Source organism: Lactuca sativa, chromosome 3 (assembly GCF_002870075.4).
Source record: "Lactuca sativa cultivar Salinas chromosome 3, Lsat_Salinas_v11, whole genome shotgun sequence".
Lineage (NCBI taxonomy): Eukaryota > Viridiplantae > Streptophyta > Magnoliopsida > Asterales > Asteraceae > Lactuca > Lactuca sativa.
Genome location: NC_056625.2, coordinates 67,854,852 through 67,872,867, shown reverse-complemented (window position 1 = coordinate 67,872,867; position 18,016 = coordinate 67,854,852). Strand labels below are relative to the sequence as shown.

The 18,016-nt window shown below is 37.6% G+C and overlaps 1 protein-coding gene across 1 annotated transcript; it reads left to right on the top strand.

Annotated features, from left to right (window-relative positions):
* The first annotated feature begins 1,449 nt into the window (after nt 1–1,449).
* Nucleotides 1,450–7,195, top strand: LOC111888371 (DExH-box ATP-dependent RNA helicase DExH15 chloroplastic). Its single transcript, XM_023884559.3, has 18 exons — nt 1,450–2,052; nt 2,163–2,338; nt 2,423–2,536; nt 2,614–2,722; nt 2,813–2,899; nt 2,969–3,087; nt 3,174–3,321; nt 3,406–4,005; nt 4,096–4,374; nt 4,580–4,786; nt 4,879–5,226; nt 5,305–5,544; nt 5,620–5,840; nt 6,038–6,137; nt 6,257–6,403; nt 6,540–6,638; nt 6,737–6,874; nt 6,965–7,195. Exons 1-16 carry the CDS (start codon nt 1,549–1,551, stop codon nt 6,636–6,638), a joined length of 3,498 nt encoding a protein of 1,165 aa, XP_023740327.1. The 5' UTR covers nt 1,450–1,548; the 3' UTR covers nt 6,737–6,874; nt 6,965–7,195.
* Nucleotides 7,196–18,016: the final 10,821 nt, after the last annotated feature.

The window sequence follows — 18,016 nt, the reverse complement described above, 5'->3', positions numbered from 1 at the left end:
TGAGACTTAAAACTCAACCACATGAGAGTATGAGACTTAAAACTCAAACATTTGACTGAAGGATATCTTTCTAATACATCTGATATTGTCATTGTTGGTTGACGGCTCTTTAGTACAAATATATAATCATCCATTATGTAATGTGTATAATGTAGGGATGTCAACAGGAGCAAATGGGACGGGGATTGCATCCCCCGCCCCCGCCCCCGACATTTCCATCCTTTCCACCCCACCCCCACCCCCGAATTCCCTTTCTTACCCCCGCTCTCGCCCCCGATTGATTTTAAGCTACCTTATTTGGGCTAAAGAAAATTTTGTTTAGGCTAAAATAAACTATTTTTTGGGTAACAAATAATTATTTATAGAATAATTTTACATGTTACAAACATCTTAAAAACATGTTTTGATTGAATTTTAGTACGTAAAAATCATTCTATTGTTTATTATATTTATAATTTATTAACGGGGTCTCCATGGGGTTTCGAGACGAGACTGCCAACCCCCACCCCTGCCTCCGAAATTAAAACGGGGGTTAACCATGCTCCCGCTCCCGTCCCCGATTTTTTTTAAAGAAAATACCGCCAAACAGAACGGGGTCCCCACGGGGTCGGGGTCCCACGAGACTTTTTGACATCCCTAGCATAATGGATTTTATGTTTTGACTTTGCAAAAGTCAATTGTCTTCCAAAAGTATCCACTATACCTATTTTTTATTAAATAGTTTGAACCATACACATTGAAAACACAATGAAAGCAATACAAAAGTCAAAGTAACTTGAAAAGTCAACTACAAGTCATGCAAAAAAATAAATAAATCCAAAAGTCATTCGAATAATCTAAACTTCCTTTCTATATTTCTCTCCCACGGCCTACAAGTCGACAACTTAAGGTGTAGCCAAACTTCAATAATGTCGACACTCTCACTGAATAGCAAAAGAGTTGTGTCGTATCTTGGATCAAATTCTCCCCGATCCAATTTTTCCAACTTCTCCATATCTAGTTTCTGGGCCAAAAATCAAACAAATACAAATTGAATACAAATTCTAGATTTGTACAAACAAAAAACTTTAACTACATGCGTATTCTAGTTTTTGGAACAGAACCGAGAAAATTCAAGAAGAAATTCCATACCGATGGAGGAAGCAAAAGGTGGCGTTGAGTTGTGGTGGTTAAGACAACATTGAAGGGAAGATTAGGGCACGAATGGCAAATATATGAAAGTGAAAGAAAGGACCGAATTATGCTGGGGGATCGAATCAGATGTCATGGACCGAGTTAGATAAAAGATTTAGCTGAGCCGAGTCAGCCGAGTCAAACGGAAATCAAACCCTGCTGTTTTTGGTCTAATATATCCGTACATCTAAATTCTAAAATGGTTAGATTCAATTTTTTAAAAAGAAAAGGTTCAAAAAAATTTGGGCCTCAATATTTAAGTTCCGTGTAGACTCAAAATTTGAAACGTTGCCGTATGACGCAACAATACTATACCGGAACAGAACTGTTATGTTCATACACAACCGTACATGACAACCTAATCTCCATCCCGCCATGAACACACTCTCTTCTTCATCCTTTATTCTCTCCCCATTTTCCGTTCTAAACCCTACACTAGAAATCTCTCGCTGCGCTTTTCATCGTTACTTCAGATTCACGATTCACTCCCAAAACACCTGTTTCCATAGTTCATTTCAAAATCGCAAGCAAAAAATTTATCAATTTCGAAGTAATTACAAGTTCCCGAAGTCAGATTTTTCAGTAGGGGAGTCTCAGGCGTCGGAGGATACCGATGAGGATGACGAAGATGATGAGGAAGCAGCGGAGGAGTACGATGTGGTTGCCGAATTTGGTCAGGAAATTGAAAGTGACGATGAAGATGAGGTCGATAGTGATGAGAGTAATGTTTTGGAAGTTGATGTTAACAAGTCTCAGTTTGAGGAATTCAAGTGGCAAAGAATTGAGAGGATTCGTAATGACGTGAGGGAGTATGGTGATGGAATCATTGATGTTGATGAACTTGCTTCCGTTTACAACTTCCGAATTGACAAATTTCAGGTGACTTTTACGTTTATACACTACGAAATCTAGCATTAGTGTATGATAATTACATGAGAATGAAGTTTTATGATGACGAAAATACCGTTGTTTGTGCCAATATTGTGCAGCGGTTAGCAATTCAAGCTTTTCTGAGAGGTTCTTCAGTTGTCGTTTCTGCACCCACAAGTGCAGGCAAAACATTGATTGCTGAAGCTGCAGCTGTTGCTACAGTAGCTAGAGGAAGAAGACTATTCTATACTACTCCTCTCAAGGCACTATCTAATCAGAAATTCCGCGAGTTTTGGTATCAAGCATTGCTACGTCTAAGAAAATTAATAAAAGTTAATTCTTTTTTGTTAGTTTCTTCATAACTCATCTGCTTCTACAGTGATGCATTTGGTGAAGACAATGTTGGTCTTCTGACTGGAGATTCTGCCATCAACAGGGATGCTCAGGTTCTAATTATGACCACTGAGATCCTCCGAAACATGTTATATCAGAGGTAAGTTCTTCATACATTTCGTTTACTACTAATATTTGGTGTATATTATCTATTTATATCCTTCCTTTGGGATGCAGTGTTGGAATTATGTCATCAGAAAGTGGACTTTTTCATGTTGATGTGATTGTTTTGGATGAAGTACACTATCTAAGTGACATATCTCGGGGTACAGTCTGGGAAGAGATAGTGCGTTGTTTCCTTTTCCCTGTCCCTAATATGTAACACCAACTAACCATTGGGTGTATTTTGATCATGTTTTTTTGCACATGTTTATAGGTCATTTATTGCCCAAAAGAAGTTCAACTTATATGCTTGTCAGCAACAGTAGCAAATCCAGATGAATTATGTGGTTGGATCAATCAGGTATATTAACTTCTCTTGGCTCCATTACAACAAAACTAGTCTATTGAATCTTGAATTTGTGGGTTATAGATTCATGGAAAAACAGAGCTTGTAACTTCAACAAAACGTCCAGTTCCTTTGACATGGCATTTCTCTACCAGAACAGCTTTGCTTCCTCTTCTTAATGAGACAGGAACCAGCATGAATAGGTTAACTGAACTCTGCAATCTTTGTTTTTTCTTTCTTTTTAATGATTGTTTTCAACATGTGACAACTTTATGAAAATCTTGAATAGGAAGCTATCAGCCAACTATCTGCAACTTAATTCCATGGGATCCAAGTCATATGAGGATGAAAGACCAAGAAGAAGGAACTCAAGAAAGTTTGAGTCTGATGTATCACCTTCTTCAAAGAATGACAGAAGCAACCTTCGTCGTTCACAAGTACAAATTCACTTCTTTAAGTATTTGGATGACCCTGAAAATTGGACCATTACAATCTTGAATAATTTTTTAAACAAATTTCAGGTTCCCCAAGTTATAGATACAGTATGGCACCTTAAAACAAGGGACATGCTGCCTGCAGTTTGGTTTATCTTTAGCAGAAAAGGCTGTGATGTAGCTGTTCAGTATCTTGAAGACTGCAAGCTTTTAGACGAATGTGAGATGGCAGAAGTTGACTTAGCTTTAAAAAGATTCAGAATCAAGTACCCTGATGCAGTCAGGGAATCATCTGTAAAAGGGATACTTCGTGGGGTTGCTGCTCACCATGCTGGTTGTTTACCTCTTTGGAAATCTTTCATAGAAGAGTTATTCCAAAAAGGACTTGTAAAAGTCGTTTTCGCCACTGAAACACTTGCAGCTGGAATCAACATGCCTGCAAGAACAGCTGTGATTTCATCACTCAGCAAGAGGGGCGAAACCGGACGCATTAATTTAACCACAAATGAGATTCTTCAAATGGCTGGACGTGCTGGAAGAAGAGGCATAGATAAAAGGGGACATGCTGTTGTTGTTCAAACTCCATATGAAGGTGCTGAAGAATGCTGCAAACTTCTCTTTGCTGGATTACAACCACTTGTATCACAGTTTACTGCTTCATATGGAATGGTTCTCAATCTTCTTGCTGTATGTATGCCAAATTATCTCTTGTTATCTTGATATATTTCTTTTTTGTTGTTGTTGTTGAGGTGACTGATGAAGAGTTGTGGTAGGTAGGGTGCAAAAGTTACTCAAAGAGTAAGTGAAACAGATGGAATGGAAGTTCATCGAGCTGGACGTACACTAGAAGAAGCAAGAAAATTGGTGGAACAAAGTTTTGGAAATTATGTAGGGAGTAATGTTATGGTTGCTGCACAACAGGAGCTTGATCAAATACAAAAAGAGATTCAGCTTTTGACTTCTGAAATCAGTGATGAAGCTATTGACAGGAAAAGCAAGAATATTTTATCAAAATCAGCTTACAAAGAAATGGCAGATTTGCAGGAAGAACTCAGAGTAATTATGCCTTCTTATCCTTTTCTTTTTCATAGTGTGTTCATTAAAGAGTCCAGAATTGAAATCCTTTTCACTTTTAGTCCTCATCGTTACGAAACCTAGAAATAATGACCAAAATTGAAAAAGATTTTAGTGCACAGGGACCATTTTTGTAATTTACTCCTTAATTAATCATCAGTAACAGTTTTTTTTCTCTTTTTTTTAGGCAGAAAAGCGTGTTAGAACAGAGCTACGTAGAAAAATGGAAATGGAAAGAATGTCTTCCTTGAGACCATTTCTGCAAAACTTGGAAGATGGACATCTACCCTTTTTATGTTTACAGTATCATGATAATGCTGGAGTCAAACATTTAGTCCCTGCTGTTTATTTGGGTGATGTTGACTCCATGAAAGGTTCAAAACTCAAGAACATGGTATGTATGTGTTCATGAGATTTCCTTCTACTCTACTTATTCAAGAATCAAAGATCACATTTTTTATTCTCACTTCACTTTGCTACTTACAGGTTGTTGAGAATAATTCCTTTGCTTTAAAAGTAACAACAGAAGGCGATGTGGAAACCAATCCAAAACCATCTTACTATGTGGCACTTGGTTCAGATAACACATGGTATCTTTTCACTGAGAGGTGTATCAAAACAGTATATAGAACAGGGTTTCCCAATTTACCCTTGAAGAATGGCGATGCTTTACCTCGAGAAATTATGCGTGCTTTTCTTGAAAATGGTGAGATGCAATGGCAGAAGCTGAGTCAATCTGAACTTGGAGGTATATGGTGCATGGATGGATCACTTGAGACATGGTCATGGAGTTTAAATGTTCCAGTTTTAAGTAGTCTTTCAGAGGACAATGAGGTAATTATAAATTATAGTATCAAAACTAATTTCTATGGATTATGGAATTGAAAAACAAAGATAAATGTTGTTGGTTAGGTGGTTGTGCAATATTCACAAGCATACTATGAAGCAGTAGAATCTTACAAGAATCAAAGGAATAAAGTTTCTCATTTAAAGAAAAAGATAGCAAGGACAGAAGGGTTTAGAGAATATAAAAAAATAGTAGATGTTGCTAAATTCACTGAAGAAAAGATCAGACGCCTGAAAGCAAGGTCAACTCGTTTGTTGACTCGTATAGAACAGATCGAACCATCTGGATGGAAGGAGTTTCTTCAGGTAATCTTGTAAGATAATAATATTAATGATTTTGAAAATCCAATGTTTATATGGGTTTTTAAAATAAAAATCCAGGTGAGCAGTGTGATACATGAAATAAGGGCTTTAGATATCAACACACATATGATATTTCCTCTTGGTGAAACTGCTGCTGCTCTTAGAGGAGAAAATGAACTCTGGATTGCAATGGTTCTTAGAAATAAGATATTACTGGATCTTAAACCTGCACAGCTGGCAGCTGTTTGTGGAAGCATTGTTTCTGAAGGAATCAAAGTTAGACCTTCCAAAAATAACAGGTTTCTATATTTCAGTAAATTACATTTTTGGTCCCTCAGTAACAAAAAATAGGCGTTTCACTTAAAACAGGGACCGAAAATGGATATGAAACCTTGAAATGAGGACCATAATTGAAAGAAGATTTGAATTTTGTAAAAGTCAGAAAGGACAGTGACCATTTTTGTAATTTAATTTTACAAAATTTTTGTTGGGACAGTTATATCTATGAGCCCTCAAGCACTGTTTTGGAAGTGATAAACTTCCTTGATGAGCAAAGAAGATCGCTGTTACAACTTCAAGAAAAGCATGATGTCAAGGTTAGTTTAGTTTATTAGATGTTATAAAATATGAAAAAAAAAAATTGGTTTTGGTTTTTATTATTATATAAAGATAAAGATAAAGATGAGATGACGTGGCAATGGCAATGACATTATAGATATCATGCTGTCTGGATAGCCAGTTTTCTGGGATGGTTGAAGCCTGGGCTTCTGGTTTGACTTGGAGGGAAATAATGATGGATTGTGCTATGGATGAAGGTGATTTAGCTCGCTTGTTACGTAGAACAATGGATGTTTTAGCTCAGGTAGGTACATCAGGAGGGCATTTTTGTCTTTTTATCAGAGATGAAGTTTTGTCACATCCACATTACTCCTGTCCCAACTTCTGTTATGTTTTGTAGTGTAGTGTAATAACATTTAACATTTTTGTAATGGATTCAGATTCCTAAATTGCCTGACATTGACCCTCAACTACAAAGAAATGCGACAGCTGCATCCAATGTCATGGATCGACCACCAATAAGTGAACTTGCCGGATAGGTACATTTATTTTTCAACTCCATTTTTCTCTTAATTATATTTTGGTTTTAAGACCAAAACGCCCTTGGATTTTTATCTTTTGTGTATAAATTTTCTAGTGCAGGTGCATGTACAAGTACACACAATTCAGGAGTCATCAGATTAATTATTACAGTTTATGTGATGCATTTGAATATTATGATTTACCAATGGCTGGTTATTGGATAAAAACAACAAATACTTGAACAAAATCCTTGGTATATTTTTTTTTTACCTTTTCTATCCCCAAAATTATACACCCTTCATTGCGGTGGCTGATTTATTTATGCTACATTATACTTGTGCAGCACAAGGGAGAAGACTACTGAGTGATAGAAATTTGAACCCAGCTCTCAAGGTAGGTATAAAAATTAAAAAGTCAGCAGGTCATTGATCAGCAATCTTTAGTTAGAATATTTAATTATCAACTTATTGTGGCTCATAATCCATTATAAAATTGAGTTTCCTGTAAGCATTTGTAAACTACTAACCAATTTTAGCATGTAAATAATGCCTTAAATGAAAATTATTTGTGGAAATTTATTTTAGACAAAACTGCAAAAATGGTCCCTGTGGTATGTATTTTTTCTGAGGTTTAGTTCAAACCTCGACATTTTTTGCTTCATGGTCTTTTTGAGGTAGTTTATTCGTGCTTTTGGTCACTTAGTAAACCAAAATTACTGTAATGCCCTTCTGATATATTTTTTACGTTTTTTCTATTTAATTTAAATGAAAAAGAAAATAATTAATTAATTTGAGCCCACATCTCTCTCTCTCTCTCTCTCTCTCTCACACACACACACACACACACACACACAAATTCTTCCTCTCATCTTTTATTCTTTCACACACAAACAAATACCTACCCATCACTTTCGGTCACCTCTAGTCCGTCCACCATTAATCCGTCCAAAGCTAGTTCTTGGCATCATTTTTCTTCATTGCAAAAAGGTTTCTCATTCCTGATTAACACACAATAATTCACATATTTAAGTGATCACTTTTCTATTTATGTAATTTCAATGAAAAAAGAGCATAAATGACATTGAATTCTTCAAAAAAAATTCACAAAACAGTGAAGAAATCATCTAGGGTAGTGACTGAGAGGTATTACTGGAAGTTGACTCTGGATTTCCATACAAACAAGAAGATTTTGGAGGAAGTTGCAATCATCCCTTCGAAGTTGTCTGAGGAACAAAATTGCACATTTCAAACTTGTGGATGAAATCGCATATGAAATTATACACACCAACAAGACCCAACGAAGAAATGAAGAACCATTCTTCCTAAAATCTTTCCTCCTCTCTCTGTTTCTCTCTCTAAAACCCTTCCTCTATTACCAATCCATGAGACATTTTGTTTTCGACCTAAAATCAACATCTAACACCCTTATGAAGTGTATCCAAAAAGGACTAGTAAAGCTTTAGGAGGAACAAATTTGAGGTTTCAATTTTTGGGTTTAAGGAAAATAAGAACCTCCAATTATCGCCACTTCCTGCCAATTGAGCCACTGTCGATTCAGAATCAAGTCCAGGTACAAAGCATAACCTGAAGATACATAAATCATTTGACAAAATTGATGTTTTTTTTTTGTTTATTTCATTTATAGAAAAATCGATTGTATTTTGAGATAGAATAGCTAATTACTGTGATAATTTTAATCATAGATTTAGACATCGGTTTCAATGAATGAAATCCAGGTACAGTTAAACCTAATCAATGGTGGCGATAGCAACTGTAGAAGGATAATCGACAGATGGAGAGGATGAAAAAGATAAAGCATATGGGGTTCAATGAATCAAATCTAGGTACAAACAAAAGTTGAATCGTTTGTGTTCTGTTCAAATTTTGATGGTTGATGTTGTTTTCATTGTAATTGAAGTTTCAATTGTTTTCAATCGAAACTAGATGTGTTTGATTTGCAAGCAGATGTGTGTATGTATGTGTTTATGTCAAAAATTGAGAATAATTCTTAGCGGTGGTGTTGAGAGAGAGAGAGAGAGAGAGAGAGAGAGAGAGAGAGAGAGAGAGAGAGAGAGAGAGAGAGAGAGAGAGAGAGAGAGAGAGAGAGAGAGCCTCTTTATTTGGTTTTACTTTAAAATTTTAAATAAAATAGGAAAATGTTTAAAAAAATGGAAAAACAAATTAAAAAGGTAGATTAGTCTTTTTTAAATTTAATATGGACTAATTCTACATACAAACTACCTCAAAATAACATAAAAAAAATAAATAAATAAATAAAGATTTGGACTAAACCTCAGAAAAAAAATACATTCCATATGGACCATTTTTGTAATTTTGTTTTTATTTTATTCACAATGGCTTTTGAGACATTGCATACGACTTGAAATTTGCCCCTTAAAGTTCATGTAAAAAGCTCCACTTTTTTTATTATTAGACCCAAAATCCATTTTTTTTTAATTAATGCATGAAATGATGTATACTTTGGACCCAATTATTGTTTCATCTTTAGCTAACTCTTTATTTTACCCGTTTGATTTAATTGACCTTATGTTTATATAAATCACCAAATATTAATAATAGTGATGGCTACACCTCGAATATATGGATCCAAATGCAATAGAACTAGAATCCACTTTCACAAATCGAATAATTTTTCATCAAAAAATGGATAATCAATTTGGGCAACTTACCAAGTAACATTTTGTGCGTCCTTATTGATGAAATATTATATATTTTTTGAAAAAAAAAGGAACGTGGCCTATGATGAGGGATCTTAACATCATATTTATGGAGTAATATTAAAATTAAAAAGCAAGTATTTGAAAATTGCTAATTTTAGGATTTTTTCTAGTGGTGATAAGTTGTCACTTGTAGATGGTTTTTTCTAACGTCAATTTGAGGCAACTAAACACAAACGACAGATCTATGGTATGAATAAAATATTTGTGGTTGTTTTCTAACAAGTATAAAGTTTTATTCGAGTTTATACATATTTTGATATATGTGTTCTGTTATCTATCATCTATCAAATATGTGATTTTAAATGTATCCTTATTACACAATTGTGTGATTTAAAATAAATTCTTGTGTTAGTTTTTGGTTGTTAAACTAAAATATATTCGAAAGCATGACAATCCCTTATTCATACATTTATTAGACAACAACCTTCACTAAATTAACTTGCAATAACTACATATACTTTTTTAAATGTAATTCCATTTGTAACAATAGTACATGTAGAAATAATTGATGAGGTGCATACTCATACCCTAGTGACATTAATCATGCAAATTATTGAGCTATATAAAAAACAAAGTTTCAATTTAATTCACATGAGACTACCTATACTTTGTCTTTACATTTATGATAATGTAATAACAATAAATACAATATATATATATATATATATATATATATATATATATATATATATATATATATATATATATATATATATATATATATTTGGATTTTGCTTTGATTGTCGATTTATCTTTGTAAGCTATGTAGAAGTAGAAGAAACATTTTACTTGTGTTCAAGCTACCTTTTAGTGTTTTGCATGTGTTTCATGTTCAATTGTTCATTTTGAACATAAGTAAATTTGTAGTCATTTGAGCAGGTGATATCATTAAAATATGGTTTATAGTGTAGTTTTTATACAGATCAATTTATACGTTTCATGCCTACAATATTTTGACAATTCACAATGTTCTTCATGAAAATGATTTTTTAAATCCGCTATTAATATTAATATATGCATTTGAAATAACAAAAAATACTACTCACCTCTATCTAGTATGAAACCCTTATACTTAACTTGAGATATTACTTAATAAGAAATAAATAAATATTTGAAAAAAAAGTACTAAGCGTTTGTCCGAATAACCAAAAGATACTTAATAATAATCAAAACCAGAGTTCTAAATAACGTAAGACGTGATTTGACGGCAATATCAAGAATCAAGCTTTTTCAAGTCTTGGCGAATCACGTCGTATGTAAGGCGCGACTTAAGAAGACAATTTTGTATATAATTAATATTTTTATATGTATTTTCAACTATTATTCATTTTTATATACATATATGAGTTAAGACAGTATTTTGGTAAAACTTGACGGCGGGTACAAGCCTTGGAGTCATGATGAAGCCATGAAAAGCTTTGTAGAACTTTGATCAAAACTAAACTATTTTGAATTATGATAATAGAAATATTTATCCGGAAAAAAAAACTTTAATGACTCTTAAAAAAAATCAGTAATCTAATAGCCAAAGAAAAATGTACTAAACATTCTTCCTAATAATAAATAAATAGCTAATTAATGATAACAAGCAAATATTTTGGAGTGGTTTAATTTTAAGTTGCAGACTTATACAAGCGTAACAATTTGACTACTTGCATTACTAACAGTTTGAGTAAATTACATGGATGGTCTTCGTGGTTTGGGGTAATTTATATGTTTGGTTTCTAACTTAATAACATAAAAAGACGAGTTTACCCTTATAACTTAATATTCAGGATTATTTATTTATTTATTTATTTATTTAGAAAAGATATTTATTAAAATAATCCATATGGTCCCACCATAGAAAACTCACTTCCCCTGTACCCTCTCTCTTGCATGTTGATTGTAATCTGCAACCCTCCTCCATCTACACCTCCCCACAGCCGACTCTGCCTCCCCACCCTCCTCACCGTCAACTTTAATCTCATCATTCCCATATCTCCACCTCTGCAAGTGCAACTCACAACACCGCCGCCATCGCCGCTTGCCTTATCTTCAACGTACGTCAAGCAACATCCACCGGACTCCATCGTCAAGCAATCATACGACAGCCTCCATGGTCAAGCAATCACCCGTCATCCTTTCTCTATTTCGTCGATATACTTCACCTCTCTCTATTTCACCAGTGAACAAACATCGATGTTTAATTTGATAGAATCGGGTGCTGATTACAAGTTGTTTGCTGATCTGAGTATTTACAAACCAATTGTCAATGTTTGCTCGATGATCTGGTTTTAGGTTCTAGGAATGGCCCGAGATAAGTTCCCTTTAGTTACAAATTAGCCATGTCTACGATGTATCTGTTGGATTAGGTGTCTAAGTTCATGTAACACCCCGGGATTCAGGTACATTTCTTTCATCCTTGTTCTTTGTTGATTGGGCATATTTAGTCCTTGAGTGGAGGGTTTGTAGCAAGTGAGTACGCTGGGCATACCGGAGGGGTACGTTTCACGTACTCATGCGCTTGATTTGGACGCGGAGTCGCCAAGGTACGTTGGGCGTACCTAGAGTTACGCCGGGCGTACCCGACCCAGATGTAAAAACCCTAATCAATCTTGTGCACTATTTAAAGGGTGTTAAGGCTCATTTCTTAGCCTCCATATCAGTGAGTGAAACCCTAAAAGAGAGCCCCATCGTCCTTAGTGTGTGAGAGTGTTGATTTGAGCTTTTTGGTGCTTTAGTGACTTAGTGAAGAAGGAGGAAGGGAGTTCTTGGAAGCTAAATCTTGAGGTGCCATTTTGGATCTGAGATCTACAGAGAAAAGGGCTACACTTGGAGGTATAAAGTTCAAAACTTTCCTCTTCTTTTGGTTGTTGATGTATGTGCCCTTTTTAGGGCTAAAAACCCCAAAGGTGGAGACTTTATGAGAGTAAAGTGCTCCATGGTCCGAGATCTGTCCCTTTTCAGTGGTATTAGTGATTTAGAGCCATAAAGTTTCCATCTTGGATGTTAGTTTGGAGTCATGCATGTGTATTAAGCCTTCTAGAGTTAAAGGTTGGATCATTGTGGGAGTTGGTGACTTGTTCAACCATGCAAAGGCTTAAAGTCATCAACTTTATGGATTAAGGGGCTTAGATGGGGTCAGATCTAAAATTTGGACGTAGGTCTTAACTGTTTAAGACCTCAAGAGCTAAAGGGCTGAAGCAGGGGAATACGCCGGGGGTAATCCCTAGTACGCGCCGCATACTAGGTGGCGTTCCTCGATTCTGAGGTACAGCCGGGTACGCTCAGCGTACACATCTGGTACGCGCAGCGTAACCTGGAGAGTTGACTTTTGGTTGACTTTTGGGGTATGGTCTATTGTGGGGCCTTTTGAGTTATAAGAGGGGTAAAATGGTCTTTTACCCTTCTGAGAGTGTCATAAGAGAGCATAGTCTAGCCTTTGAGAGTTATATTAAATAGTGTGTTTATTTCATATGATTAGGTGGAGGCTAGGCCAGCATTTACCGAGTCAGAGATTTACCGAGATACCCGAGGTGAGTCTTCTCACTATACTTTACCTAGTGTGGTAATAGAGTATGTGACAGAGTACTATAGAGTTATATGCCCGTGTGATTGCATGTTATTTATGTGTTGTGATTTATTGTGATATATGATATGCATGATTCAGAGTTACAGAGTTGGGACTTTCGGGTCCCTAGAGTTAGGGTCAGAGGGCCCACAGAGAGTTGGGGCTGGAGGGCCCCACTGAGACACATTGACCTGAGGGTCAACAGAGTTATAGCCTCGAGTGGCTATTATGTGTTAGTGTGGTATTTTGGGGAACTCACTAAGCTTATGCTTACAGTGTTCAGTGTTATGTGTTTTAGGTATCAGTGATGACCGCGGAAAGGCGCCGGCTTGATTCGTACACACACATGGGATTTGATGTATTTTGATCTTGGGAGATATTTTGTGAAACAAAAACATGATGCTATGACATTTTATGAATGAATGGTTTTTGTTAAAAATGTGTTTACAATTGCGAAAAATTGTTTTAATTTTTTACGGTGTTACAGTTCATATCTATAATTGGTATAAACTTGAATTGATAGTAGCACAGTCCTTTTGGGTTGCCCTTAAACCTAGCAACTAGACAAGATGATTTTGGAGATAGAGATATTGATTTATTATTTGAGTAATAAATTGGAATAATTGATTTATTAATATATTATGAAGATAATATATCAATTAGAAATCATATTATTTAATTAATAATTAATAAAAAATTAATTCGAGTTAAATTTTGGATTAATTAAAAGTGCAGGGTCTATTTGGTTATTTATTAAAAGTTGATGAAAGAAGCCCAAGGACCTCATTGAATGAGGTGGACGAAAATCACTTGGGCAAGCCTAAGGAGTTTTCGTCCAAGCCCCTTGAATCCTAGCTTTGGCACCAAGCTACCTCAGTTATATAAAGGACCTAAGCCCTTCAGAAATTCAACACTCCTTCCCTTGAGAAGGTTTGGACGAAAATCTTCTCCTCGCTCCTCTCATCCTCTTACTTGTGTTGGGTGTGATTCCATTAGAGGCATGACGATTGTGGTGCTTGCTTCCAAATGATCAAGAATAAGGTGTTCATTGTTATTACAACAATAACAATCAAGGTATATATTTCTAACCCTAATTTTGTATTTTCAAAAATAGCCTAGTGTTCTTAGGGTTCTTGATTTGTTGTTCATAGTTATATATTCAATAGAGAAATATAGATCTTTATTAGGGTTGCATACTGTAACATCCCAAAAATACAGGCCAAAAATTTCATTTTTAAATACGTCATTATAAAACCAACAGTGTAATAAAACATTTGTAATATCATGTCATGTCAAAACCAAAATAGAAATAATCAAACATGTTATCATAAAACAATATCAGAGTGTAATCCCAAAGATCTCATGTGCGGAAAACCATAGTGTGATGCGTTGCGATCAAGCCAGCTCCTTTCCTTTAAACACGAACTACCTGAAACCAAAACTAAAAATCGTAAGCACGAAGCTTAGTGAGTTCCCCCACTGTACCACATACCATACAATCACATAACATACATATACTGCCGGACATATTTGGGTGCCCGACCTACCCCTTCGGTCCTCTCGACCGGATACTGCCTAGCATATCTGGGTGCTGGCCTCCCCTTCGGTCCTCACGACCGGCTACTGACTAGCATATCTGGGTGCTGGTCTCCCCTTCGGTCCTTACGACCAGATACTGACTAGCATATCTGGGTGCTGGTCTCCCTTCGGTCCTTACGACCGGATACTGACTAGCATATCTGGGTGCTGGTCTCCCCTTCGGTCCTTACGACCGGATACTGCCGGGCATATCTAGGTGCCCAACCTACCCCTTCGGTCCTTACGACCGAATACTGTCGGGCATATCTGGGTGCCCAACCTACCCCTTCGGTCCTTACGACCGGATACTGTCGGGCATATCTGGGTGCCCAACCTACCCCTTCGATCCTTACGACCGGATACTGGGGACTATTTCAGTACCCCCTACTGCTACCACATAACACATACCACATAGCATCATATCATACTAGCACATAAACATAACACAAGTAGTAGCAATCCTAGATGAATATCACAGAGACAATCATCTATCATACAACTCCTACTGGTGGGCCGACATTGTGGCCGTAGACCCACCGCTACTGGAAGGTAACTCACCTCACACTGTTGAAGTCCCGTAGACACAATCCCACACTGCTGAAGTCCCGCAGACTCAACCCCAGCTGCTGGCTGACAGATTCCCGATCTGTCAATATCAAAACATCACCCAAGTAATAATTGGGTCACACTGCATAACCATAAACACTTACTTTGGATAATTACATTGCCCCAAGCTTGGCTTATTCAAGCCCAAGGCCCAATCCGTAGGCCCCAAAGTCAATTAGGAATCAAACCCAACGCATGGCCCAGTTTTCCAAATTGGGCCTAGGCCTACACATGGTCTCATTCTAAGGCCCAACACCATATAATCATTAAGGCCCAAACTATGGCCCATCTATGGCCTAATTTTCCAAATTAGGCCCAAGCCCCTTACATGGGCCTTACCCCAGGCCCATTAAATTATTTTAGTTAATTGGCTTGACTTTGGATGGCCCATTAATTACCCAATCCTCAAGGCCCAAAAGAAAGGCCCAACAGTAAACCCAAGTGAAATTAGGGTTTCACATAAAATGATGATTAGGGTTAAGTTTCCTACTTAACCCATTAAGGACTTAATCCATTAAGTCCATTTTCGCTTAGATTAATCTTTGCCAAAGTTTATTATTTAATATCTCAAGTTATTAAATAATTCTTGTGTGTGAGTTACCCGATTAATTCTTTAAGTTAGGGTTTCATTGGCATTAGGGTTTTCCAAACCCTAATTAGGGTTACCAACCCAATACTAGTCCATTAATTAATTTGTTGGGCTTTTAGATCAATTAGGGCTTTATGGGGCCTATTAAGCCCACTAAAATATCATTGAGCCCAATAGGGTTTTATTGGGTCAATTAGAGTCCATTAGACTCATTAGGGTTTTCACTAAGCCCATTTGGCTTCATTGGGCCCATTAGGCTAACAAGGTCCATTAGGTTTTCTAGCATCCCCAACCGAGTCAAGTCACAAGACAAGCACACCGCCACCCGACACAGCGGCCGGTGGCGGCAGCCACCACCCTACGGTGGTGGTTTGAGATTTCATTTCATTATTTCGACACTATTACAGTTACAATGCAAAATCTCAACATAACACACACTCACACTAATACTAACACACACACAACCACCTAATGGTGGCCGGCGGCGGCGCATGGCGGTAGCCACCATGGCCGGCGGCCATGGTGGTTATCTTCATAGTTTCCGGCTAACCAACATCCACACAACACCCACTCTACTGCAGCAATAAACCACGCGCACCAAAGCACGCACAACCACCTTCTCCGGTGGATAGTGGCGGTGGACTAGGGTAGCGACCCCTATGCATTTTGCTCGGACCCCGAAAGCAGCCACCCACATGGTGGCATTCAACGAACGACAGAGACCCACGAAGGTGGCAGTAACGGCTAATGATCGAACAAAAGCGGAAACCACGCTCCAGCTCCCCGGCGGCGGCAGCAGCAAGGTAACCATGGCAGTTGGCGGCTCGCAGCCTTGTCGTCGACTGATGATGCGGCTCCACTGACGGCGGTTGAAGAAGGAGAAGAAGAATGAGAACGGTGGAGGCTAGGAGGCAGTCGGTCGATTCTTCATTACGCCTCGAGTTCGTCGGCACTCGTCGGGGAAACATCTCCGGTCTCGGTGGCCCTCCAAGCCACTCACAGCGTCACCGGTAGCAATGAATTGTTGTGTCGGCATTCATTAGCGAGGCGGCAGGCGGAGAGGAGGCTATCGGACCTGCGATGCAAGTGGCGGCTGAGGGAGTTTCTCATGAGGGGTGACGGCTGCTCACTTCCAGATAGGGTTAGGGTTCCTTACGGGTTATATACCCGACACCTTTAAAAGGTTTGCCATAATGACCAGAATGGTCCCTCCCCATATGATTCCTTTCACAAGAAGTCCACAATTTACACTTCTCACCCCTACTCACATAATTTCTTTCATATTTAGTCACACAGTTACCATTCAGCCCCTCCTTTACAATTTATTCTCAAATAACATCCATATGTTACCCTTTTAACCCCAACCTTCAAAATTCTTCACAAATGGAGTCCGTAATTTACCATTTTGCCCCTGCCTTCATTAATACTTACAATTTACGTCCGGATTTTACACTTTTACCCTCCATCTTCTAAACTTCTGACAATTAGCTCCTCAATACCATCCTTTGATATGTAATTATTTATTTTAGGGCTTCTATTCATTTGTAACGACCCAATTTTCACGCCCAAAAATTTCATTTTTAAAACATTACTTTAGAAAACATTAATAGTTAAAAACATTGTTTGATCAAACCATAACAAAACATAAACCATGTCTAAAAGCCAAATCATACAACCATCAAATATCATAGTATAAATCTCAAAGAATCTCGTACGTGCGGAAACCAGTGTGTGTGCATGATGTGCCGCTACCGCGCCGGCTCCTTCCCCTTCGACGAAGAGGTACCTGAAACCAAAACTGTAAACTGTAAGCACAAAGCTTAGTGAGTTCCCCCATCGCACCACATACCATACAAACAAATAACACGCATACTGCCAGACTATTCTGGGGTGCCTGACGACCCGGTACGACCATTCTGTGGTGCCGACTACCCGTGTCAAGCCCTTCTGGGGTGCTGACTACCCGTGTCAAGACATTATGGGGTGCTGACTACCCGTGTCAAGCCATTCTGGGGTGCTGACTACCCATCAGTCCTAACAACCGATCCTCGGGGACTAGTCCCCTCCTACTACCACTATCGCATATAACATAACAGGCCAGCATGCAACATATCATCACGTACTGTCAGACATTTCTGGGGTGTCTGACTACCCTCCGGTCCTAACAACCGAACTCTACTATTATCACATATAACATATCATGCTAGCATATAACATATCAGATAGTAGCAACCTAAATGATATCACAAAGACAATCATCTAACATACGACTCCTACTGGTGGGCCGGCATTACGGCCGTAGACCCACCGCTACTGGAAGGTAACTCAC

Coding starts and splice junctions, on each gene's coding strand:
- LOC111888371 (XM_023884559.3), top strand. CDS start 1,549: ATGAACACACTCTCTTCTTCATCCTTTATTCTCTCCCCATTTTCCGTT. Junction 2,339..2,422: donor CAGAAATTCCGCGAGTTTTG/GTATCAAGCATT, acceptor CTGCTTCTACAG/TGATGCATTTGGTGAAGACA. Junction 2,723..2,812: donor GTACAGTCTGGGAAGAGATA/GTGCGTTGTTTC, acceptor ACATGTTTATAG/GTCATTTATTGCCCAAAAGA.